The following is a 25999-nucleotide window of genomic DNA, read 5'->3' on the forward strand; positions in this document are numbered from 1 at the left end:
TTTAATAGGGCAAAGATTTCATCAGTACGACAGCAGAGGACAGAGATGTCACACTGGCCTGGGAAGCGAACTATAGCTGCGGCAGACAGCCAGGTACCCCAAGAATGCAGTATTCCCGGGGGCCACCCACATTCCTTGTCCCAGACCCCAAGTCTATTATCCCTGAAGACTTTCTGACTCACCTGCTCTCAGTGATGTCCATTCAAGCAAGGCTGATGGAACAGAACAGGGTTTCTAGAAATCTCTTTCTCTGTCAGTTATTCTCAGCAGTTTTGTACCCAGCACTTGGGCACTCGGTGTTGGGCCGCTTTGGGGGACTCTTGGTGCCCAGAATTCTGACTGCACCTCTGCAGACATGCTAGGCAGTGGAGGGAGGGAGTGCAATGCTTGGGCAGAGCGCTAGCCTGAATCTCTCTGGATGTGTGAGGACAGCTCCTCACATTCCTTGAGTATTATGGAGCTCTTAAAAGTTACACCCCCATGTGTGGTTTAATGGGTAGAGAGCTCTGGGTTTGCAAGATGAGAAAGTTCTGGAGATCTATTCAACAGTAAGATGAATATACTTAACACCGCTGAACTATAACCTCAAAAAAGAGTAAGATGGTAAATTTTATGTTACGTCTTTTTTATTTTTTTAATTAAAAAAATTTTTTTATTAAAGATTTTATTTATTTATTTGACAGAGAGAGACACAGTGAGTGAGGGAACACAAGCAGGGGGAATGGGAGAGGGAGAAGCAGGCTCCCCGTGGAGCAGGGAGCCTGTTGCGGGGCTCGATCCCAGGACCCTGGGATCATGACCTGAGCTGAAGGCAGACGCTTAACGACTGCGCCACCCAGGCGCTCATGTGTTATTTTTAACTACAATAAAAATACATAACCATGAACCTGGAAGACCAGCTCAACTAATGAGGCCAGTAGGACAATCTTCCCTCAGTGGGGACTCATGAATCACAACATAAACCATTTTAAGGAGCTTTTATGTAGCCCACCCTTGCATTTTTCCTTGCCATCAACTCTTTTTAATGTTATTCTTTACCTGAAGGGCATCAGACTGTATCTGTCTTATTGCTGCTTAATGGAGCAGTCTTCAAATATTTATTTTTTGGCAAGGTGTTTAGGAATAAAATAAATCCTTTAGGTAAGAGTGGTGCATAAACTAATATCCCTCCGTGGGGGTTGGGGTTACATTTTCCTTAAGCACTTTAATTAAAGAAACACAAACCAACCCAGGCACCCACAGTGACATATGGAAGCTCAGCTGGGATTGGACAAAGGCGAAAATCACTAGTGTAGAGCTACTGGAAGCCCTTGGAGTCTGTGTGCTGGCTACTGGGTAGGAGTGACTGTCCAGCAACCCAACCCCAGGTATCCAAAGGAATAATGATTACTTGTGGGAATAAGCAAATTTCTTTGCTATAAATGAACAACAGAGAAAGAAATCTGAGCATGGAGTCATCACATACAATTTAAAGCTCCAAAGGTAAGGTTCAGAACTGGGGTGATAGCCTTCCAACAAGACATTCTTTTATTCTAACTGTCCTGACACAGCTGGCCAGATCTAGAAATGCTTCCAACGTTTAGATAATGAGAATAATAATGAGTGCCACCTTCTACGTAGAGAGCACTATCCATTTAAAAAAACATTTTTATATTTATTGCATAATTTATTTCAAAAAGAACTTTGTGCAATGGATTTTTGGGGGGGGGTGCAATGGATTAACTAGAAAGTGTGTGCAGTGTGGAGAAGAGAAACCAGAGACTGGAGCACATAGTGGTTTAACATGAGATGAACGCTCAGATTTTCTGAGGCAGTCCACTTTATAAACATCTCCTTGAAGTCTGAACATTTGGCCATGATGCAGAACACATCTCTGGGTGTGGAGATGAGTTTTCCTTCGTCTACTTATTCCATCTCTCATAAGGGGATGCCAACGGAGCCCTCTACTTTGGCGAAAAGGCAGAAGGGAGATGCCTTGGCGGAATCTTGGGAATATCCTGGACCATGCCTCCATGCCCCCTGCTGCAGGGACACGGCTGTCCCTGGACCCTCTCCCTCAGCAGCTGCCCCCTCGAGGTTTCTGCAGCTTCTTAAGGGAAGGTGTGGTGGCCACCACAGCTGGTGCTCCCAGCTAACTGCTGGGGTCTACACGAGGCCCCCTTGAAGGTTAGGAACCCTCGCCATGCCAATTCCGTCCACCAAGTCCTGTGGTGACTGTGCCGTCCTTCGCGCAGCCTGCCTCCCTGCCGTCCCCCACTGCTCCATCTCTGCAGGCATCTGTGGGGTGCACAGCTCAACAAGCTGCAGATGAGAAACAAGCCCGTCTCCCTTGTCTAGAGTGGCCCCCAAACTTCAAAGGCAATTTGATTTCGGGGTCTCCAGATCACAGGCTAATTATCAAACAGGATGGAAAGGGGAGAGGTACAACGCTCTTTAAACTTCTACCAATTTTTTGACCGTTTTCTTCCACATTTACTCCTTATGTTGGAGCAGGGGAGGTCAACACGAGGGGAGACAGGTAGGGTTCACTTTGAACTCAGCTAGTCAAGGCTCAGCAGAGTCTGTAGATAGATCAGCTGCCGGGGGTAGGGGCAGGGAACAGGGTGGTCCTGCAGGACCACTGTGCAGAGAGCTACAAGGGTCCCCAACAGTTGCCGCAAGCCCATCACCTATTAGTGATGAGATCCCGCACATGAACCCATGCACTCTGAGCCTGGCCACCGCATGCGGAGGAAGCCACCATTCATAGATGCTTCATATCACCTTGGTATATGAACGAATTTGGAACCCGATTTGGGAGATTTTGTTCTAACTTTCTGCTCGGGACCTAATCAGATGATTTGGGGTTATGGTAGAAGGGCCTAACTTGTATCCCAGGACCGCTGTCCTGTGCCTCCGCTCTCCCCAGGCAGGCCTTTCCGGGTTGATCCTGCCCCCAGATATTTCATTTAAAGGGGAGTGTCTATGAGTGCCTTTCAAAGCTCTTAATTTAACTGGAGCCACAAGGCTCCCTGAGAGGCACCGCCTTGTCAGTCCCACGGAGGCCAGATCTCAAGTGTGCGGTTAACCCTCCCAAAAGGGCACAGACCCTCCAAAGCTGCAAACCGTGTTGCCACAGCGCTCCAGCCTTTCCTGCCATTCTGTACGCATTCCTGGGAAAATCCGAGAGCGCACCATAAAACTTCTTCTTTAGATCTGGGCCGTATTCCTCTTTTCTCTGATTCCATTCATGGCCACAGCTTCCCAATGCACAACCACAAAGTACTCTCTGCACTTCTTCCTGATCCCGATCATGGTTAAAATTGGGAGCAGAAATACCCAAGCCCCATTTGCTGGCCTCTGTGGAATCTGCATTCTCCCAGGAACATAATTTCCTTTTACAGTAAACACAGACTGTCTGTTTTAGAGTATCTGATAACTATTGCGTAGTGTGACACAAATTCCTAATAAAATTCATGGAATGGGGAGCTCTTCCTTGGTCTAGACCTGCCATTGTGAGACCCAGATGGTGAGCCACAGGGACTGAGCCATGGAAATCTGCCAGCATTTCTCAGATCCATCCTAGGGTGAAGACTATTTCAGAAAAGCCAGTTTAATGGACCTTTTAGTTATGTAGAAGTAGAACCAATTTTTGTCTCTGACTTGGAGGCAATGAGGAGCAAAGCTGCTCTACTTCATAAGCCTGAATGTTGTCTTTATTGTGAGTCAAGAATATCTTTGCTTATTATTGTTATTGGCTAGAGGGTGAGCCTGAGTCTAGGTTTTAAATGAAAGCCAATTTTCTCTCTCTCTCTGGGTCTGGGTGTGAACTCCAAGAAGGGGAAAATGTGCAGAGATTCTCCTTCAAGCAGCCGCTGGTGGTGGCTGAGGCCGGGACAAAAGGAGAGCCGCTGGGCTCTCTCTCTTAGGAATCTGGGAGCAGGGAGGGGCAATATCCGATTTTAAGTTTGTTTTGTTTTGCCATCATCCTCAAGCCTTCCACTATCCGCAAGCCTTTCCCCAGGTTTTGTAAAGCTGGTGTCTGCTGTGATTTAGATTAATGGATGGGCCTGTGGCCACACTTTGGGGGACCGTTCTGGGCAGCGTGGCGGCAGGCTGGAGAAGCTGGTTGAGAGAGCGAGAGCCACGAGCGGTCCAGGGAAGACGGCTGAAGAGGTGGCCCACAGCAGCCGGGCCTGCGTCAGTACTGCTCCAGTGAGCTCGGCATACCTGGGGAGGGAAGACTAAGCAAAGACCGAGGGTCCTGCACGTAGTCACGGTCAGAGGGTATGTTCTTCTGTGGGCATTAAATGGGATGGTGACCTCTGAAGAGGGGAACATCTGGGCTGTGCTTAGGAATGAAAACTCTTTAAATGACCACAGCTGTGTCTCTTATTCTCGTCACAGCCTCCCCTCCGTGTCTCCTCGGACTCCTGTGCTGTCTCCACAAAACACTCGACATTCGGAACAGAGACGATCATCTGAACTCTGCAGGAATGTTTCTTTCTGACCCTGTCATTCTTCCCCGGATCCATGTAAAAAAACAGGAAATATTGCCAAGTCCTAATCAACACATACCGTCACGTTAAGGGCACAAAGTACTCCGTCATAAAGAATATCTAAAGGTAATAAAATAAACATCCAAAGGTAATTTGGTGCCTCTTTTTAAACTACACATGGCTTCCTTCCTCACCACCAGTGATTTTATCCCAACCTGTTCCCTGCTGAGATGTAGCTATGCTCTGAAAATGGACTGCAACCGCGGAGCCTGTCAAGGCAACTTACTTTCTACTGGGACTCCATTCAACAACCAGCTAATTCTGGGCTTGGGGCTGCCATTAGCTCCGCACGTCAGCCTCCCGTCCTCTCCTGGGGACAGCACAAGGTTTTGAGGTGCCATGATCCAGTATGGAGCCGCTTTGTGAATGAAAGAAAAAAACCCACAAACATTTGAATCATACAAGTATTCTAGCAAATCTAGTATGCGGAACTATTTTAATAATAAAAATATTTTGCAAAATATTTGTTAGCTTCCTTTTTTTAGGAGTAAATAAATTTATAAGTGATGCCTCAAAGAACACTTCAGATTTTCAAAAGAATGTTTCAAGAGATTCACAGACAACTATGTATTATTTCTAGAGCCTTTTGATACAAAGACCATCTTGCTTTACATTAAATTAACCAGACATTAGAAAGGTAACAGATTTCACTAAGGATATAGAGCAATTTACAGGTACAGATAGGGCTAAGAAACATGAATTTAGATTCTGAGCCCTGCAGAATACACATAATTATAAACCTGGGAAGGAAGTTAAAAAACTTCGCATTTTTGAGAAGTTGCAAAGTTAGGATAGAGAACTCCCATGAGCCCTTCACCCAGCTTTCTCTAATGTTCCCTTATATAACAATGGTTCAGTTATCAATACAAGAAATTAACACTGGTACAATACCATTAGCTAAACTACATCTTCTTCTTCTACTAATGGCTTCTCTCTGTCCTAGGACCCTCTCCTGGATACCACATCGTCTTTACTTGTCTTGTCACCTTACTAGTTTCCTCCAATCTGACAGTTTCTTGGTCTTTCCTTGTCTTTCGTGACCTTGACACTTTTCAAGAGTACTGATTGGTTATTTCGTAGAATGTCTTTCAACTTGGGTTTGTCTGGTGTTTTTTCATGATTAGACTGAGGTTTTGGGTGATGGATCCCTCTTACTGCATCATTTTAGGGGGTCCACGATACCAACATGACTTATTACTGCTTATGCTAACCTTGAGCACATGGTTAGGGTATTATCTGCCAGGTTTCTCTGTAAAGTTGCTATTTACCTGCTTTCCATAATCTATTCATTAAAAGTGAGTCACTAAGTCCAGCCCACACTCAAGGGTGGGAAATTCAGCTCCATCTCCTTCCCAGAGGAAAGGTGAAGAATTGTGAAAATATGTTAAACCTGCTTCCGTAATTAATTTTTGGGGTGTGTGTGTGAGAAGAAATACTTTGAGGCCAAGGGGATCCCCTGTTTCTCCTTAAAGTTTCATCCATCTTTCATCATTGGCTCTTGCCTGCAGGAGTTATAACTGTGGGATGTTAATGGTGATTTCTGGTTTCCCTCCTTCTTTCTACAGTTATTAATTGGAATTCTTCTATGAGGAAGGTTTGAGAAAGAGAATTTTTGACCTGATTTAGATGCACTCTAAAGAGCAGTGAGAAAAGAGGGTGTCAGGAATGTTGATATGAATTTACATTTATTATTAATTGAAGAATCAGATCAAAGGTGTATGTAATTGAAGATTTATGACTTCTCATGAAGGCAAGAGCCATGCATTTGAAACAATTGTATACCTTTAACTGTAACAGAAATGGTATGATGGATAGCTCCCAATGGGTTTTTGGCTATACACTGGTAATTTCCAGAGTCTGCTTCTGAAACCTGAATGATCTGTAGAGTTTTCTTGAAGTTCCTATAAAATGTCCGGTTGATGGGCAGTGTTCCATCTTCTTTTATCCAGTAAATAATTGGGGTAGGCCTGATAAGACAAATAAATGATATTATTAAAAAAGAAGTTCACCTCACTGCTTTTGAGGGTGAATCTTCACGAAAGTTGGTAACAACTTCTTTGTTTAAAGATCATGAGGACTAGAAAGACATTGTAACTAGCATCACACTTTTATAAATAATGCTTAAGCCCCTGTATCGAATTCTGTGAGCTAGCACTGTCACGAAAGCAGCACTGTGGTAATGCATGGCACTCCATGACCTTTGACTTCCCTGATGTAATGACCAGCCTAGCCTAGTGACTTCGCTGAAGGGGCCTCATTATTTTATTCTCTTCAAAGTTCTGATCAGTGAGACACTCCTTGAAAATTTTACAGGAAGGAATACGTTAATCGAAAGGCTTACTATGAAATTAATGATACTGAGTTTTTTTATCAGCTAGAGTTAAAAATGCAGAGAAAGAGCTGATATATATATATATATATATATATATTTGTGCCCATGAACTTTTGCACACATTTCCCTATCAAATGGAAGAATTTTGATCTAGTGACTTTAGAAGATTTTTATGAGGATAAAATAAAAATCCACCGGACACAAACATTTACTAAGCACTGAACTATGGACCAAGCACTGAGTTGTGTGTTGGGAAGATAAAGACCAAAAAAAAAGGCCTAGGAACCTCAGGAAGATCACAATATTTGTCCTTAGAAATGCAAGTGGGATTAATTGGTTGATTGTAGAATTGCTTCTGGTTTGTGTAGCTGAATAGAAATAATTGAACATACTTCTTTGATGAAATAACTTCTAAAATAAAACCTGCTGTGAATATAAAAAGAGGCAGAAAATGTAAAATCATTTTAAAAAGTGGAAGATACGAGACCCATGTGGTATCTAATAGCATATTCCGGTGTTTTTTTTTTTAGTCAGATAATCTGCACCTCACATGATCTGAAGGTGAATGGATCATGGGGATAGAAACCTGAGGTCAAACTAAGTCATGGATTGTTCTGGAAGCCTGCTTAGTATTCCACTGAACAGTTGTTAAGAATTAGAAATATTTTGATTCTGTGAGTCCTCCAGCTACTGGTTTGTAAATGATAAGAACCCCCAATATTAGTTTTATAACATCCCAAGGTTTTAAAAATTCTTTTGGAAGTTTTATGCAATTTCCAAATATCAACCATATTTTAGTTTTTACGTAATAGACTCTTCACAGGAAGGGGAATCACAAAATTGTGAGAATGGGTATCTCTACTCCCAAAAGGTTGGAGGTTGGTAGATTAAACTACTTTCTAACACCATGATGATGAAAACTGCAAGGGTTTGGGGTTTGTTTTTTAATTCTGGTGGGAAGGATACATACTTAATACATCTTTAAAGGGGCGTTTTGCTAGTTTCAGTTACTTGAACTGAGTTGTGTGTGTTGTGATTCCCTGACGTGACCAGCAGAGGCCTCCACAGGTCTCCTGCAGTAAAGCCATTCCTGGAGGTCAGTTCTGGCAAGGATCGAGAAACTGTTGCAGGACATGGGATCACGACAATGTTTCTGAGACTCCATTCAATGTTTTCAGCAAATGTGCCCACATCAACAGTACTTGCTCGGTGCCAGGGCTAAGAGGGAACGATGTAGAAACTTGCCACTGATGTGCACCTAATTTAACAGTTGTCCTGAGGCATCTGCAAAGAAGCTAGGCTTGTGACCTGCCTACAGGAAGTAGTGGGAGGCACAGAGTGCCCGTTCTGAGGCTAGACCCAAGAGCCCTAAGAGGCCGTGCATGTGCTTCTGTTGTTAGGAGAATAAGCCAGGGCTAGATGGCTGGAGGAACAGGAGAAACTCAAGGCCAAGAGCTGCCCCGCGAGCAGCCGGCAGACCCCTGGAATTGTGAACCCTCAGTGGAGCTGCCCAGCAGAGGCATGAGCAGGCTCACCCTAAAACATCCCGCTCTAGCCCGTTACAGCAACTGCCCTGCGACCTGCGGACGAATGATTAACGATAAACAGCTATTGTTTTTAAGCCGCTAGGTTTTGAGGTTGTCTGTTACATAACAGGAGCAAAATACTACACCCTAATTGTAATCATAGCAACCATAAGGTGACTACTGATACTTATTTCAAAAGGAACACTATTATGAGAATAGTTCAATAATAGGAGATTCATACGGCTTATTTTTGAAAACAATTATCACATTTTTCTTGATGCTTGATGGAATTAGTTAGTATAAGACAATGAGTGTTGCTGTGGTATCAGCCTCTCTTCCGATTCAGCAGGTTTCTGTAAGAAATGTACAGCAAGACAGAAAGTGCAGGGGCGCCTGCGTGGCTCAGTCGGTTAAGAGTCTGCCTTCGGGCCCAGGCTCCTGGGATCGGGATCAAGCCCCCAGGTTGGCCTCCCTGCTCAGCAGGGAGTCTGCTTCTCCCGCTGCCCTCCCCTCCCCCGCCCACAGGCTCATGCTCTCTCCAGCCGGTGCTCTCTCTCTCTCTATCTCAAATAAATAAATAAATAAATAAATAAAATCTTAAAAAAAAAAAAGACAGAAAGCGCGAACTCACAGTCCCTCTGCAATGCATTCCAGCGAAAGGACATTCCCTCTTAATTCTTCCTTATGACTGGCATTGCCTTCTGGAGTTAAAAAGGTTGGTGGCCTCTCTCTATTTGATTTTGCTGCAAACAATACAATCATATGGATTAAAAGTTATGAATATGTATTTCTAGAAACATAGTTCACTGCCTAAAAATCTAATCCCTTTCCAAAACCACTTAACACTGTGAAATTCGTTAAACTGCACGTCCACACTCTCTGCCTTACAAACATTGCTCACTCAGCAACGGAAACGATGTTGGTTACAGTAAGCACTAATACGAAGGACTATTTAACTCTTGTGCATTCCTTTAATTTGGGTTAGGTTTTTATGAATTTTTGGTGCTTTGGCAAATTTTCAAAATGTAGACATAGAGGAAAGTCACATTATCAAACTACCCAACTCTTAAAATTAGTGCTCGGGTCAAAGTGAAAATTAAACATATCGCGGAAGATGTTAGATTTTTCTGAAAGCTATGACTATGGAAGCAGGCAGTTTGGTTTACACTAGGGACAACATCATAGTCAATTCCACTGATTAATCATGGACATAAATCTGTGGGGGATGTCTAAATATCAAGACCCCTAACCTGCAAGGTTTATGGAAAACAAAACAAAACTAGAAAGTTATTGACAGAGGTCTGGCAAATTGTGTGCCATACATTAAGAATAATGAATGTTAAATAAATTGAACTTGGTTTCCTCAATGAAAAAATAAAGAGGCCTCAAGTCCGAGATCTCAGGGAGGCCCATGTAGGCTATCTTCCATTTTATGGAAACCTTGTTTAAATGTGGCCTTACCTTCTAATGGCCTCTCAGAAAAACGTGAAGTAGGAATTATACCATCTTAAGGTTCTATAGCCCTTTACAGTTTTCAACACTTAAATGCATTATCTATTTGATGCTCACCAAAAGTGAGTGAAAAGGTAATATATGAATTATTCTCATTTCTCAGAAGAAAAAACTGAATACCAGGGAAGGTATTACTTGAGAGAAATGAGAATTTTCCTAAGACTTTAGAAATTGTGGAGGAAACCTTACTTCTCTGAAATCACTTTGGGAATGGTTTTGAGACCCATCTTTTTCAGGATATATTAAAATCAAATAGTAAGGCAGAAGTTGTGGTATGCCTACTCTGGTCATTGATAGTACCTTAATGTTTTTTACTTTATATCTCAAGGGTAAAAAATTAATACCGCAGAAATTCTGCCTTAGAGATCATTGAGAGGACCCCCATATCCAGAAACCACAATTTTCATTGATAGACCTTATACTTGAAAGTCACATTTCCCTTAAGGAAACCAAATTCTTTTCTTTTTAAAAGGATAAAGTTAAATGCTCTATTTTTAAAAAGGCTATTTCTACTGAAGATAGTGACTTGGTTTTAAACAAAACTAAGAGAAATGCTATTGCTAATTATATGACACTGATAATGTCATGTGAGAACAGATGGGAAATGTGATGTTTTACTATCAAAATCCACTTGATGTTAGTTGCTAACGGTTGCTAAGACTGACGAGTTAGTATTCTAGCGGGTTAATGCACTCTTACTTGGTTAATGAGAAAAGTTTGTGAACAAGACTAAAAAATGAAAAATATAATTCTAAACATACATGAAAGATTTTTTTTTCCAAATCACGGGAAATGGTGCTTCACATGAAAACACTGATAATAATTTTTATTACTATACATACAACGTGCAAAATGTTTTAGTGACAGGACGTAAGCTTATAGCTAAATTTCATAGAAAACACACATTCGTTCTAGCGGTATTAAACATGGAACTAGGACTCTCATGAAGAAATTAGGTTTAACAGCTATGGAGGTGAAGTTAGTGAACTGAACTCTACGATGAAGGAGAGGAGTATCAGCTGCAGTGACCGTAACTCACCACTATAAAACTCAGTGTCATTCAAATTAGCAGCTACGGTGTCATTCAATTCATCCACTGAAATAAACAGAATATTATGAAGAATGCAAAAAGCAGGGGAGAGGGTACTGTAAAAAGGTGTCGGGCAACAAAAGCAAACGTATATAGCTATGCTGACCAAGTGCCATCCCTAGCACGTAAGCCCAGGCTTTTACATTGTACCTGACTAACTGACTGACTGATGACTTCACTCAGCCACCCAGCCAATAATATAGGGACACAAAACTGAAGCTGTAGGGCTGCTAATTAAAGGCACGCTGGGGCATAAAGCACACGCAAATGCTCCGGGGACCAAGTAGACCCAGAAAGTTACTGTGGAAACAGCAACAGTGAAACCAGCAAAGAATGTAAAATACAGTATCTAGGTTATGTGTGCTCTTTATCTGCCAACACGTCAGTAACTAGTCACGGGTAGTTTCCTGATCAATGAACTTGTGTACTTCAAAGTCAGTAGTGTTTACTAGTTAATATATCTTAGGCACACTTGTAAACATCATTGAAAGAGAGAGTCAGGAGGCTGAGCTCTTACCTGAAATCACCTTCACGGAAATAGGTTGCTTCTGCTGTATGGTTTGAGTGTGATTAAATCTGGCATAACAGATATAGTCCTCACGGGTATCCTCTGGGAGAACATTGGAGAAGTAAAGGTCTCCGTTCAGACCTTGAGAAACCCTCTCACTTTGTGGAAGTCTCTGAAAGGCTGGAGAAAGGCAGAGAGACATCCAGATGATTCCATCGCAAAGTGGCCACTTTCCCAATGACCAAGACAAATGTATCTACTAATAGTTTTGTGAACTTCACCAGAATTTTTTTTCCCCTATAAAGCTCTTCAAGTAAAAGCAAGTAACTGTAGAAAAAAACAGCAGGACGCATGAAAACTACAGCTGCACCTGCCAAACCCTAATTTCTCTGGAGTGCGGGCAGAGGTGAGATTAGAATCATACAGTCAAGTGTTGTATTAAACAAGTGTAAACAAACAAAAAAATGCTTTACAAAAGAGTTTGTGGCACTTTTCCTAATATTTAAGTTAGTCCCTAACTGTTAAACACATACACACATGTATCTTGGAAAATGCGTTAAAAAGGGTTGTAAGGCTGTTAGGTTGGCTTGTGTCCACATGCTCGGTCAGACACACATACGGTGAGAGCACCTAACTTCAAACCAGGTTCCACGTGAGGCGCCCGGCATCTCAGGCTCCCTCCCTGCCTGAGCCCGTGGCCTCACTGAGGAATCGGGGAGCACACGGGGGCCATTCGCAACAGCGAGTGATGATGATGGAATGCTGCAGATGAGCCCCTCAGAGGCCACCCCAGCCCAGCCTACCCCCACTCCACGATTTTTTTCTTTCCTTCTAACCTACGATGTATTTTTACTTGGCCCGTGTGTGCTTTATTGCCCGTCTTCCTGCACTGGGACTTTAGGTTCCAGGAGGACAGAGAGAGTCTGCTGTATCCTTGAACCCACGCAGGGCCCTTGCTAGGGGCTCCGTGATTAAATGAAATGAAAGTCAGCACTTTCCAGGTTCATGCTTCACAGTTTACTTCCCCTCGGGTCCAGTTAAGGCACTGTCCAGCCTCAGGCACTGAAGGAAGGCTTTCTAAGTGGATGGAGGACTTGGGGAGGTGGGGACACTGATCTATGCATGAATTTACACTTGGGGGGCTAACATACATTTTTTTTTTTAAGATTTTACTTATTTGACAGAGAAAGAGACAGCGAGAGAGGGAACACAAGCAGGGGGAGTGGGAGAGGGAGAAGCAGGCTTCCCGCTGAGCAGGGAGCCCGATGTGGGGCTCGATCCCAGGACCCTGGGATCATGACCTGAGTCAAAGGCAGACACTTAACAACTGAGCTACCCAGGCGCCCCAACATGCATGTTTTAAAGCTTCTGACTCAATTCCCGGAGCCCTAACTGAGCATTCTGTGCGTCTGAAGTGAGAGAACGAGGAAACCTGCACACTCCAGCAGCCTTGGGGCTAGGCGTTCTGTCTTCTGGAGGATTCTCCAGTCTGAGCCAAGCAGTGGGCTCCTCCTGCAAAAGGCATCCTATCTAACACTACATGAAATGCAAAATTGTGGTCGAAAGCCTGCAGCTCCTTGGGGCAGGGAAATGTGGAGCCAGAGCCTGAAAGAATGCAGGTTAGCCATGTTAGCCAAGTTCTTGGCCACGAGGGGGGTTTGGCTGGTGGTTGTAAATTCATGATTATAAGCCGTGAATGCCTAGAGAAAGGGTTGTTTTAAGAATAACTCAAGAGGCGCGCCTGGGTGGCTCAGTCAGTTAAGCGTCCGGCTCTCGATTTTAGCTCAGGTCATGATCTCGGGGTTGTGAGATCAAGCCCCACGTCAGGCTCCATGCCGGGTTTGGAACCTGCTTGGGATTCTCTTTCCCTCTCCCTCTGCTCCTCCTCACCCCTGCTCTTGCTCGCTCTCTCTCTCTCAAAAAAAATAAATAACTCAGGAAAATAATGTACACTTATTTAATGAATACAAAGAGTTAAAGATAAGTATTCATTTATTCTCTTTGGATTCTCGTGCTGTATTTTATTATTGATGGGTGTTGGTAGGTCAAATGAAAGGGAATGAGGCTTTAAGAGGGTGGTAGCACTTTGTTCTCTGAGATCCTTTGCCTTACACTTAGAAAAAAAAATGTATGCAGATAGGAAGAACTTGATAATGTCATCTTACAACAAGAATGCTACACAAATCTGAAAATTTTTTTGTATTCCAGATGCAATTTCATTTGAAAGGTCCAAATGATTTGCTAACAGCCTAAAAGGTAGGTAAATGACATAGCCCAGCAGTGCAATACGGAAAACAAAGTTACCTATTCAGATGATTCTGAAACTTTACAAGTATTCGTCTATGTATTAAGTGAAAAGGTCATCATTTCTGGGTAAGAACCAAGGACCAAACACTGAGTCTCGTTTTGGCAGTGACATTTGGATACACCTCTCATTTACAACCGATTCGCTATGTATTCTTTCAAAATCTGTTCAAAAGCTGTTATGCAGTAACAGGAAAATATGTTTGCTCATTGATTCATTCACATATTTATTTTTCATTTCTTTGTGATACTTTCTCTGAACATTTTTCCATATAAGAGTCACAAATGGAAATTAAATATTCCAGCGAAATTTTCTCTTTAGAAATGTGAACAGTCTGTGAATTCAGAGGAAATCATGTCACTGAGAATAGACTGTATTCCCTACAAATATTTTGCATTCCTTCCCACCAGTCCACCTAAACGATTCTTTTCAAGGTCAACAGTGATCCCCGTGTCGCCAAACTGAATAATTGTTTTTCAGTCAGCTCAGAAGTTATCTGATCTTTTGAAACAGTTGATTGTTCTGTCTTCTTGACATTTTGCTTCACCTTATCCCAAGGACACTGCTCTGTCTCTGTTCTCTTCCTCCCTCAGGGACTGCTCCTTCTCATCTGCTTTGCTGGTTTGTCCCTAAGTTCCGCTGGGCGGCTCCTGATCTCCACATCCCAGGCTTTGCTCTACCCCCATACCACTTCAACCCCCAGTTCTCTCACCCAGCCCCTGGCTCTAGGAGCACCTCTGCTCTACCATTCCTGCATTGCTGACCAGAGCCCGGCATCTGCCTTCCAAGTCCTGCTGGGCACCTCCTCATGGCTATCCTCCAGGCCTCCAGGCCTCTCGCCTCCACAACCCTGGTTTCCTGGTCTCCAAGCAGAACCCCAAGCTACCTCTAAGGTAATATGCTAACCTATTAGCAGAGGAGGAGAGGCGGCAACAAACAGTTCCCTTAAGGATAGTACCGGTGTAGACAGATGTGAAATGGCCTAATGGATGACTTTATTCTGTGTGCTTCAGTTTCTGGAAAGATGACAAGATGCTCCACATTACTAATCATCAGGGAAATGCAAATGAAAACCACAGGTTTAATTACCTCACACCTGTCAGAACGGCTATTACATATAAGAAAAAATAACAATAATGAGTGTTGGTGAGGATGTGGAGAAAAGGAACGCTCATGCACTGCTGGTGGGAATGCAAGCTGGTGCAGCCACTCCGGAAAACAGTATGGCGGTTCCTCAAAAAGTTGAAAATAGAACTACCCTACAATTCAGCAATTCCACCTTCTGTGTACTTATCCAAAGAAAATGAATATACCAATTTGAAGAGACACATGCACTCCATGTTTTTTGCAGCATTATTCACAATAGCCAAGACAGGGAAGCAACCCAAGTGTCCACCCATAGATGAATGGATAAAGAAGACATGGTATATAGACAATGGACTACCACACAACATTAAAAAGAATGAAATCTTGCCATTTGTGACAGTATGGATGGACCCAGAGAGTATTAAGTGAAATAAGTCAGGCAGGGAAAGACAAATACCACATAATTTCGCTTATATGTAGAATCTAAAACAAACAAACAAGAGACTCACAGATACAGGAAACAAACCATTGGTTACCAGAATTGAGGAGGGGTTGGGGGATGGGCAAAATAGGTGAAGGGAATTAAGAAGTACAAACTTCCAGTAATAAAATGAGTAAGTCATGGGATGTACTCTACAGCACAGGGAATAAGTCATATTGTAATAACTCTGTATAGTGACAGATGGTAACTAGACTTGTTGTGGGGATCATTCCATAATGTATAAAAGTATGAAATCACTATGATGTACACCTGCAACTAACAGGACATTGTCAATTATATTTCGATAAAAAACATATAAAAAAATAAAAAGTAGAATGAATAATCGGACATGCCCCATAGAGTTGTTGTAAAAAATTGATGAGATAGCCCACGTAAAGTTCTCAGCAAAGGGACTGGCACTTCATAAATGCCCAATAAATATAAGCTGTTGTTGGAGATTAAAAAAAAAAAACAATCTGAATGACAAAAGGTAACACATCCCAAATAGCTTGAATCCCTGCCCCCAGCCTTGGGATTCTGCTGTTTCAGGAAACGGTGATTCTGTGTTGTCAGCTGCTCAGTGTTCAGCTCTGGAGTTATCTTTGGTTGCTCCCTCTCACGCCCCCAGCGCAATCCCAAGAAATCCTGGAGGCTCCACGTCCACAATATATCCAGAAGCTTTTTGTTCCCACCTGACGGTCACGACCCAAGTCCATGTCACCGTCAGCTTCTGCCTGGATTTCAGCAGGGGCCACCTGGCGGTGTCCCTACCCCGCCTTTGTCCCCTCTGCAATCCACACAGGAACTGCAGGAGGGCTAATGCTAGCTGGTTAGGTCCAGGTATAGTCACTCCTCCCGTGTCTCCCCGCTTCATTCAGAGCAAAAGCCAAAGCCCTCTGTACTGAGCCCCGGACTTCTCCGACCTTGTCTGTCTCCCTCCCGCTGGGTTCCCGCGGTCTGGCCACGCTGCCCTCTGGGGCTTTCCAGGCACTAGGATGCTCCTGCCTCGGAGGGCCTGCCGGTTTCCCTTCCACCTGGACATTTAGGGGCCTGCCTTGCTCTCTCATTCCTCTAAGTCTCTGCTCAAAACGCTGCTTATTTTTCTTTCTTTCTTTTTTTTTAAAGATTTCATTTATTTATTTGAGAGAGAGAGAGAGCACAAGAGTGGGGTGAGAGGCAGAGGGAGAAGCAGACTCCCCGCTGAGCAGGGAGTCTGCCACGGGACTCGATCCCAGGATCATGACCTGAGCCGAAAGGCAGACGCTTCACCAACTGAGCCACCCAGATGTCCCTGCTTATTTTTCTTCATAGAACTTATTGTCAACTGACGCCTACTTTATTTATTTATTTATTTTTTTAAAGATTTTATTTATTTATTTGACAGAGAGAGACACAGCAAGAGAGGGAACACAAGCAGGGGGAGTGGGAGAGGGAGAAGCAGGCTTCCTGCGGAGCAGAGAGCCCGATGCGGGACTCGATCCCAGGAGCCTGAGATCATGACCTGAGCCGAAGGCAGACGCTTAACGACTGAGCCACCCAGGCGCCCCCTGACGCCTACTTTATAAATGCATTGATTTCTGCTTCTGTCTTCACCCCCAACTATTCCCACTACGTAGAATATGAGCTCGGTGGAAGCAGGAAATTTGGTTTCTTTAGAGCGGTGCCTGGTATACAGTAGGTGCTCAAGAAAATCATGTTGCTTATTTCATGACATGTTATTTATTTCAGCGAGCATTTCTTTTTTTTTTTTGAGCATCTCTAAAACACCTTATAAACATTTTTATGAATCATGAGAGGTAACAATTCATTGTGACAGCAAGTAATCGTAAGAATCTTGAAGACAGAAAGTTCATATTTTTAAAACTTACAATTATCCATCCAGAATATTATAGGTGGTGGTAATCCAAGAGGGGGTCTGCAGGGAAGGATCAGAGACTGGCCATTTCGAAGTATTATTGGTTCAAGTTTTTCTTTGGTCCACAGCGGTGATCCTATGATATAAAATAATAACTTCTAAGTTATTTCTGCATTGAAAAATAAAAGAGCACTAGAAAGGAAGACAAAATAAACTTTTGGGGGAATAGTAATTCAGAATTCATGTACATTAAGACAACAAGAAAATAACTTTTAAATCCAATGCTAAAAAAAATGATGATTTTTATTCACTGCCATTAATAGTATAAATGCTGACACAGCAATTCCATGTCTAAAAGTTTGTATTATTAAATAAATCATTAAGAAGATACATCATAGGGGTGCCTGGGTGGCTCAGCTGGTTAAGCGTCTGCCTTCAGCTCAGGTCATGATCCCGGGGTCCTGGGATGGAGCCCCGCATCAGGCTCCCTGCTCCGCGGGGAGTCTGCTTCTCCCTCTGACCCTCCCTCTTCTCATGCTCTCTCTCTCTACCATTCTCTCTCTCTCAAATAAATGAATAAAATCTTAAAAAAAAAAAAAGCATGCTGCGGTGTGTAAAAAAAAAAGAAGATACATCATAATTTTGCTACGAGCGTGTTCTTTACGAAAGAATGGAAGGCACTAAATGTCAAAACGTTTGTTTAAACGAATAATTGTGCACCTACACTTTTGAGTGTCATATAGTAAGTATACGTATGTAGAAGATTGATATGAGAATATACATGATACGTAGATAAGTCAGAAAAGGTTATAAAATAGTACTTCAGAATGAGCTCGGTTGGAACACATACACGCAAATCTGCCTAGAAAATGTGGAAAGAGCAGTGGGCACTTGCTTGAATGGAAAGAGTCATGAGTAAATTTTTCAATTTCTTTTTTGTTATTTGTAATTTTTTCCCCAATAATGAACACAGGTAATAACAAGTTTTCAAAATGACCAGAACTGCAAATGGCTATATTCTTTAAATACATGCTCTTTAAATACAAGTTGTTGAGAGGACGTGGGTAGTGACTACTGCAAAAAGAGCCACAATTATCTCAAGGTAGTGAGGTCCCTCTATTTCCAGTGAAACTTCAAAACAAAAATGTTAATTACCCATTACCCATTTCATACTGAATTTATTTCCATCGGGCTGTCGGAAGTTTGCTCATATATGATACGTGAGAAATTAATAATTTGATCAATTCGGGGATTGATCTTACTTACTCCTGGTGTTTTATTCTGGACTTGCATAAAAGACATACTGGGTTGGCAAAGCATTAGGCTAGTGGAAAGGAGCAAGAATTTTCAGGCAAAACAAAGTGAGAGTACTGGAATCAATGGCATTGCTTTCTTGTAATAGTATCTAGATGAGGTCACAGATGCTGAGTCTCAGAGCCATCCTTAAAAATAGGGTCCTGTTTGGTGGACAAGTCCCACTTACTGGAAGGACGGACAACAATATTATTAGAAATTGCCGCTCCGCGCTCGTTCCTGGCTGTGCACTGATAGACCCCTTCGTAGGTCTCTGCTTTCCCTTCGCTCATGATGTTGATCGTGAGGGTTCCTGAGCCGGGCTTCATGGTGACGAGAGGGTCCTTATCTATGTCAAAATGCGTCCCATTGCGGGTCCAGGAGAAGCTGCCCAACACATCAAGCATTAAACTTGTTAACAGTCCACAAAAACAGGATGACTTCCTCTTTCACAAATTCTTAGCCGTTTTGTAGGCTTCTAGAGATAATGATTACATTTTAATATTCAGTGAAAGAGCAATGGGCTCCATACCTAAAATGTTTCATTGAATCAGAGCTTAGAAAAAAGGGCTGTAAGACTGTTTAATCACAGACCTGTACCTCTGAAACAAATAATACATTATATGTTAAAAAAAAAAGAAGAAGAAGAAGATAGCAGGAAGGGAAAAATGACGGGGGTGGAAATCAGAGGGGGAGATGAACCATGAGAGACTATGGACTCTGAGAAACAAAGTGAGGGGTTCTAGAGGGGAGGGGTGTGGGGGGATGGGTTAGCCTGGTGATGGGTATTAAGGAGGGCACGTTCTGCATGGAGCACTGGGTGTTACATGCAAACAATGAATCATGGAACACTACATCAAAAACTAATGATGTAATGTATGGTGATTAACATAATAAAAAAAGAAAAAGAAAAAAGGGCTGGCCATACATTTTAAGGTACATGTCTTCATTTAGAACTAGCCGAAATCTGTCTCAAGGAAATCAGGCACACAAATTGCCTGTCATTTTTCAAAGAAAATACAGAAAGTAGGTCTCCGAGGCACGTTCTCTTAGAGCTTTATTAGCATTTTTATTGTAAACTCCATTGTTCACAGAGTTGATAACCTGTCTATAAAATTTTGCTCTGGGCTGAAATGTGACAAGAAAGGCCTTCCCAGGTACCGGTACATGAGTGCGTTTGAAAGGGATCAGACCAGTTTCAAGTTAGCAAAATGCAAAGTGTAAGTTGGGGGAAGGGGGTGAGAACGAGGTCAGTGGTGTTTTCAATGTTGGCTATTAAAGTGGTAATTCTCTATAAAACACATTTTGAGAATTCTCAATTCTAGAAGAGATGATTTCGTAAATTCCTCAGGAAGTATTTCAAATTGTCAACTGCAATTCTTCTTTTTCCGTTTTATTTATAGAAAAGACTGCCTGGAACAGAAGTTGTGGCGCTCATGTAATGAAATACTTTATAACTAGTCATAAATCCACAGTGGCCACACTTATACAGAGGCACGGAGCTCTAGACCTCACTGTGTTTTGCCCACCCACTGGGATTTCCCTTCCCACTCCTTACCCTGTGGCAGTGGTTGTCCCAACATCTCGGGGCGGGAGGTGGTGGTAAGTGGGAGATACCGAGGGAGAGAAGGCAGAGGCCAGGGATGCTGCTAAATATCTGCTAATGCGCATGACAGTCCCCGTTCCCACAACAAAAAACTATCTGGCCCAAAACAGTAGTGCAAAATAGTAGTGCAAAACTATCTGGCCCAAAATAGTAATCCTGCCTTATAGAGAGTGGCAGGAAATGTCACATCAGTGTGAACCTGAAGGGGGACTCCATGAAATGACATCACCTTGGGGCTTGGGTGCTAGAGGTTTCTAACAATATGGCAGAACATACTGTTTTGAAGCAAACCTCTTCAAAGGGTGTTTTTGATATACTTCAGTATTTAGTACCAGCTGATTTTTTTCTCAGGTGCCAGTTTGTGGTAGTTGGGTAAGGCTGGCAATAGACAGACTTGGAAAAGAAAGATCTAGAGACTTTCACTTCTTTATTATTTAAAAATCCACACTACTTTTAATAATAATAATCCAACTCTCCAAACTTCCCATATATAACTGCGCAAGTGACGGAGCATCTGCTGAGTAGTAGCGTGGAGGAGCATTACCAGGCATCAGTCTCCCATCTACAACATCTATTGGTTGGACCAGATAACCTTTCATGTCCCTCCCACCTCTAAACTTCTGTGCAGTGCTCACGCCAGGATCCATATGGAGAATCCTCAGTACTGAGCCCTGCCAAGTCTGAAAATCCACTCAGGACTATTTTACAGACCTCTACAGAGCAAGGAGGGATCTTTGAAGCCATCAAGTTCAACTTCAACTTCTTTATTTTATAGAAGAAGAAACTGAGGCCCAGAGAAAACAGGTTTGCCCATGTCATAAGGGCAGTAGAGCCCTTAGAAGGCTTTCCTTCACATCTCCCTATAATTTTGGAGCATTTTGCAGAAGGGTGTGAGTCCAGAAATGCAATCAATTATCTGGGTGTCCAAGAAAAACAATCTGACTTCAATTCATCAGAAAGACAATAGGCAGGACCTATCACCATAATACCAATGTTTATGTTCAGTTCTATAACAGAGCAGAAAGCACACCCACCTTGGAGGAGGTTTCCCTTTGGCCTCACACTGGATTACGATATTCTCTCGAGGGTCAATAATGTAATCTTTTGGAGACTGTTGAGTAATGGTTGGAGGCTGTACCACTTAATTGTAGAAAGAAGAACAGTGTAAAGAAATCACTTAAGATCATAATAAAAATCATTCTTTCTATGTCAAAATCACTTACCCTAGACTGACTGTGCTCCAAATGTTTTTAGCAATTTCAGTGGTGGCAGCACATATGTTACTAGATTTTTTAACTAAAAGTCTCCTAAAACTTTGAAATCAAAGCACAACTTCCTTTTGGTAACTTTATAGGGATTCACAGAGCCCATTTCACCCCCACTACAAGTTTGGGAAAATAATTACCAATACAAGCTTAATATTAAGACCATTTCTCTTCTGATGTAACAATGAGAAATTCCTGTGATTTTTTTGGTTCCAATGATGCTTTTCAATAAAATTTAAGTTATGAGGCAAATGGGCATTTCTTAGGAAAGAGTAACTGACTTATAGTTTATTAGTGTGCTAATGTAAATTAATATATGTTGGGAACAAATCAATTTGGGAAGTTAGCGTTGAAAAGATGGGTAAATTAGAGACTGGGCATGTCTTATTAAAGCCAGGAGGTAAGTGGCTATTAGCAGCAAAGATAAAACAGTCTCGTTTAGAAGATCAGTGGAACTGGGAAGTGCTCGGTTACAGGAGACATTTCCATTTTGCTCTTCAAAGTGCTATCCGATCATTTATTTTCAAATCCTATGGAGAAGAGAACCAAACTCTCCCGGTAGAAGCCACCGCCTTGTATAACTCCAGGGAGAGCCGTTCACACAGACCAGGGTTCTCAACCTAGGGTCCCCTCGGGGGACATTTGGCCATTTCTGGAAGCAATGTTGGTTGTCACCCTTGGGGCGGGAGGTGATGTGGCATCTGTCGGGTAGAGGCCAGAGATGCTGCTAAACATCTTACAGGACAGCCCTCCCCCTCCCCCAACAAAGACTTATCTAGATCATTTAAGCTTTTCCCTTTCTGCCCATGCTCTGTGCTTTGTGAAACCTCCTTCACCTGCCAACCAAGCATTTCCCAAAGTTTACTAATCGCCCTCTGCTCTTGTCTTTCTTTACTGTGGTTAATCGTTGCCAGGGCTAAATGTATCATTTCCATGTCTGATGGCCTATAAAGCAGCCAACATGATTCTCTTCACTTGTTTGGTCTTCTTGCTGTCCACTACAATGGACACTAAATGCTGGCTCTGACCATCCAAATAACACCTAAAGCCCAGATCAAAAACAGAGCTCGTTCCTGTCATCATTTATTATGCACCTAGTAACTGCTGGATACTCAACAGTACCATTTACCCCCTCCCTTTAGTGAGAGCCACCCCTGTCTCATGCTCCCGCTCGGCCGGCTGCCCTTCCTAGCCTCTGCCACCCTACAAAGAACCCTCAGTCTCGAGGCCCTGTTGGTTCCCTGTGCTGGGGAGCACCTTGGGCTGGGGGTCGAGAACCCATCTGATTCTTTCTTACCAGCTGTGAGACTTCCAGCAAGTTTCTTACCTTCTGGAAGCCCCACTTTCCTTGGAGGGAAAATGGGGTTTAAAAGTGGTTATCTACCTTCTAGGGCCACTGGGAGCAGTAAATAAAAGAATCTGTGGAAAATTCTTAGTACGTGCCACTACCGTAATGGTTCAGCGTGGGCTCTGTGCAAATTATTGTCATAATCATTTTTATTTGGGCCAGCTTCTTCTTTGAGTGATCCTTTAGGCTCTGGGAGTATAGAGTTTGGGATGATGGAAAGAAGCCTGGAATTTCACACCCGAATGGTGGATCCCCAGGTGGCGGGTGGGGGGACTGTGAGGAGTGCCTCAGTCCAATTCCTTATATTTTTCTGCGAGTGACAGAGGTGCAAGTCTGGTGGTTTCAAACCCAGAAATTCTGTTCACATGTCTGCCGCAGAGCTAGTTAGATGCCCTCCTCTAACTGTCAGGAGTCTACTGTCTACGGGCACCACTTTGAACAGTGCTTAGGTCACCTGGCAACTAACAAACGCTTTGAAGAAGTAGGGGGGAAAGGTGATTTTACATGATTTTCCTGGTTAATCCAATCTCAAAGGATTTTTTCAAATGCCCGAAAACCTCTGTTTTTGAGCAGAAATTTCTGCTTAGAGCAAGCCCCTCAGAAACGGTGTAAGTGGGGGCTGCTTAATTGTCTTTTGCTTGCTTCAAAACAATATTCAATTTCACCGGGCCGTTATACTGCTGGGATGCTAGCCTACACCGTCCTGAAGAAGTTTGGCGAGGCACAGTCTGGAAGATACCAAAAGACATGCCTTGATGCCAGCAAGCATTTAATGGCATTTAGACCCAGACAGCCATTTTCTTTAAATTTTGTGAATTTTCTCATTGAGTTACATCAGATGCGAATAAAGCTTGGAAGTTAGTCGAGCAGCATACTGGTAAAAGAAAGAGTAATACCTGAGTCTTCAGAATTCATGCAGGGCATATATTAAACTTGCTTTCTTGGTATTTAAATGAAATATTTAGCCATAGGAAATGCACATGCTCAAAAAGACGTTAGTCACAACTCCTAAAGCTGTGCATTCAATTCACAGTATTAATTCAAAAACAAAGACATGGTCAAGTTTTCACACTGCCTAATAATTACAGAAAGACACTTACAGTCTTCAAGAAGTTTTGCTTTTTCCCCATCAATATCAGCAGGTGAGTGGGCAAACAGGATTAAAGAAAACCAGATGTTAGTAATAAGAACGTTAGCACCCTGGAGATAAAAGGGGCATCTTGTCTATTTGGTTTGACCTAAAAAACCAGTACAGTGAACGTGGAAGTCGTGAGGTTGTAAAAGAAAGACACTCCCATTATGGCTTTGTTTACTCCTGCAGCAGCCATCCCACATAAATATATGGAAGAACAAAAAGAACGCTTTCGGCAAAAAAGGATTCTTCCAGGACTAGGAATGGCTAATTCCATTCCGTACATGTGCGGGACAAGTCATTATGTTCAATTTGAAAAATAGCTGAAATCTACAATTAATGTGAGTTGTCACATACTGTGTCATGTCTGATCCTATTATCCCAGACATCACTAGGCCCATGGTAATAATACCTAACAACTGGACATCACTACAGTGCCAATGCTCCATCTGAGCCAAATGCAATACCAGTGTTGGGTTTTTACATTTCTATGGTTAATCTGCAAGTCAGTAATTGAAGTTTTCAGCTGTTAGCATATTTCTACTTCAGAATTCCTCCTCACCGAGGGGTTGCTAGTACCCGCGCCAAGGAGCAGCTCAGATGGACTGGGGTGTAAGGAATAGGGGCGGGGAAGAAATTACATTAGCATGCAATTCAAATGATTCTGCAGTGCTGCCTGTCATTACTACTTGTAAAGGTTAATGCACGAGCGCCTGGGTTGTCCGTGACTTTCTTTTCATCATGGTTATGCCTCTTCTCCATTAGCAGCGATAATTGAGTTAGCCGTAGGTGACAGCTTCCCCCTGATTGTTAGATTGAGCAGTCAGATTAAGGGAGAATATATTTAACACAAGAGAGAACAAAAGCCCATTTCTCTCAAGTGCTTTTGTCTCTCTTCTTTATACTTGGGCATTCCAACTCCAATGGGCTTAACCAATCATACATTTTTTTTTTTATGGAAATTAGGTCAAAGAATATTTTTTGAAAGGAAGTAAAATGTTGCATTTTATTGTCCTTTAGATGATAAATGCATAGCAAAGGAAGTCAACCAAGTTTGGGGCAAACCACATCTCTCCTTAATGTCTGCCCACTGGGACTTGCAACCTTCTTTGGCAAAAAGAGACATCCCAACAATTGAATAGCCCCAGGAAAGTGCTATCTTCCTTGCACCTTGGAAAGCTTGCCAAACAGATGTTCTATTCAGGAAGCTAATGGATTTAAAGAGGTCAGGCAGATCAAGAATAAAGGATGCATCTGAAGTACCGTCATTGTCCAAATCTGAAATTCTGCTTTCCACTGCAAGAGTAGGGATGAGGTGGAACCCAGCATTATCTTTCTTTTTCACAACCAGGCCACCCAGAGCAGGCAGACTGCAGCGTATACTTTCCCGGTAGGAAAAGGGGTGGGCTCTGATATAGTAGCTGTTGCTGGTTCCATTTTAAATAGTGTTTTTGCCCATGACTTGTTTTCTTCACAAAATTTTACATTTTGGTCTTTGATCACGTTTTTTTTTTTTTTTTTAAACCAAAGATCTTTCTCTAGGCTTTAGGTAAGATACACATCCTAGATCCAGACTCATAATGTAAAGTGAATTTTGCCCTGTTGGAATAGAGAGAAATGAATTATGGGTAGTCTGGGGATACGGAGGGGCGTGGGGTTGGCTGAGAAACCATCCCCCAATCTTTCCAGACCATTCTGAGCACGTGAGGGGGCGGGGGATGGAGTAGTGGGGAGGGGACAAATGGGGAAATCTCCATGACCGTTTCAAAGTGATTCGTATAGTTTTCTCGCAGGACCGCTTCTATCAAGAGTCGCCTGTTGGGAGGACCAGGGCAGCCCACAATTCGCTCCTTCTCCACCGCTGCCCGGCCCCCATGGTACACAAAAGACACCTGAGGAGGCAGAAAGATAATGATAGGGAGGGGGCAATGGTCTGACCGGTTCAATGGCCATTTCTGTGGTGAGACTCTTTATAAACACCAGGTGCTGTAGGTAAAAGCCAAATTAATTTTGATTAACTTTTCAGGGTCACACAGACACCTTCTCCATTCACACAGCTCACAGTGATGGGAAATGCTGGGGAGGCTTTGACTCCCGGGCTTTACAGCTTTAAAACGTTAAT

At 42.8% G+C, this 25999-nt stretch overlaps 1 protein-coding gene across 30 annotated transcripts in view; it reads right to left on the minus strand.

The window, feature by feature from the left end:
* NRCAM (neuronal cell adhesion molecule) overlaps nt 1-25999 on the minus strand; it is a 265346-nt gene that overhangs the window by 47482 nt on the left and 191865 nt on the right. For 16 of the 30 annotated variants that reach the window (XM_032402419.1, XM_032402408.1, XM_032402423.1 and 13 more), the window contains 9 exons: nt 23846-23863; nt 21167-21272; nt 18717-18913; nt 17247-17369; nt 11516-11686; nt 10948-11004; nt 9028-9139; nt 6321-6505; nt 4765-4896 (listed from right to left, as the gene is read on the minus strand). In XM_032402419.1, coding sequence (XP_032258310.1) covers nt 4765-4896; nt 6321-6505; nt 9028-9139; nt 10948-11004; nt 11516-11686; nt 17247-17369; nt 18717-18913; nt 21167-21272; nt 23846-23863 — 1101 coding nt within the window. The remainder of the gene's footprint in view (nt 1-4764; nt 4897-6320; nt 6506-9027; nt 9140-10947; nt 11005-11515; nt 11687-17246; nt 17370-18716; nt 18914-21166; nt 21273-23845; nt 23864-25999) is intronic. The other 14 variants (XM_032402424.1, XM_032402413.1, XM_032402416.1 and 11 more) reach the window with 3 other exon arrangements.

This window comes from Phoca vitulina, unplaced genomic scaffold (assembly GCF_004348235.1).
Source record: "Phoca vitulina isolate PV1807 unplaced genomic scaffold, GSC_HSeal_1.0 scaffold4, whole genome shotgun sequence".
Taxonomy (NCBI): Eukaryota; Metazoa; Chordata; class Mammalia; order Carnivora; family Phocidae; genus Phoca; species Phoca vitulina.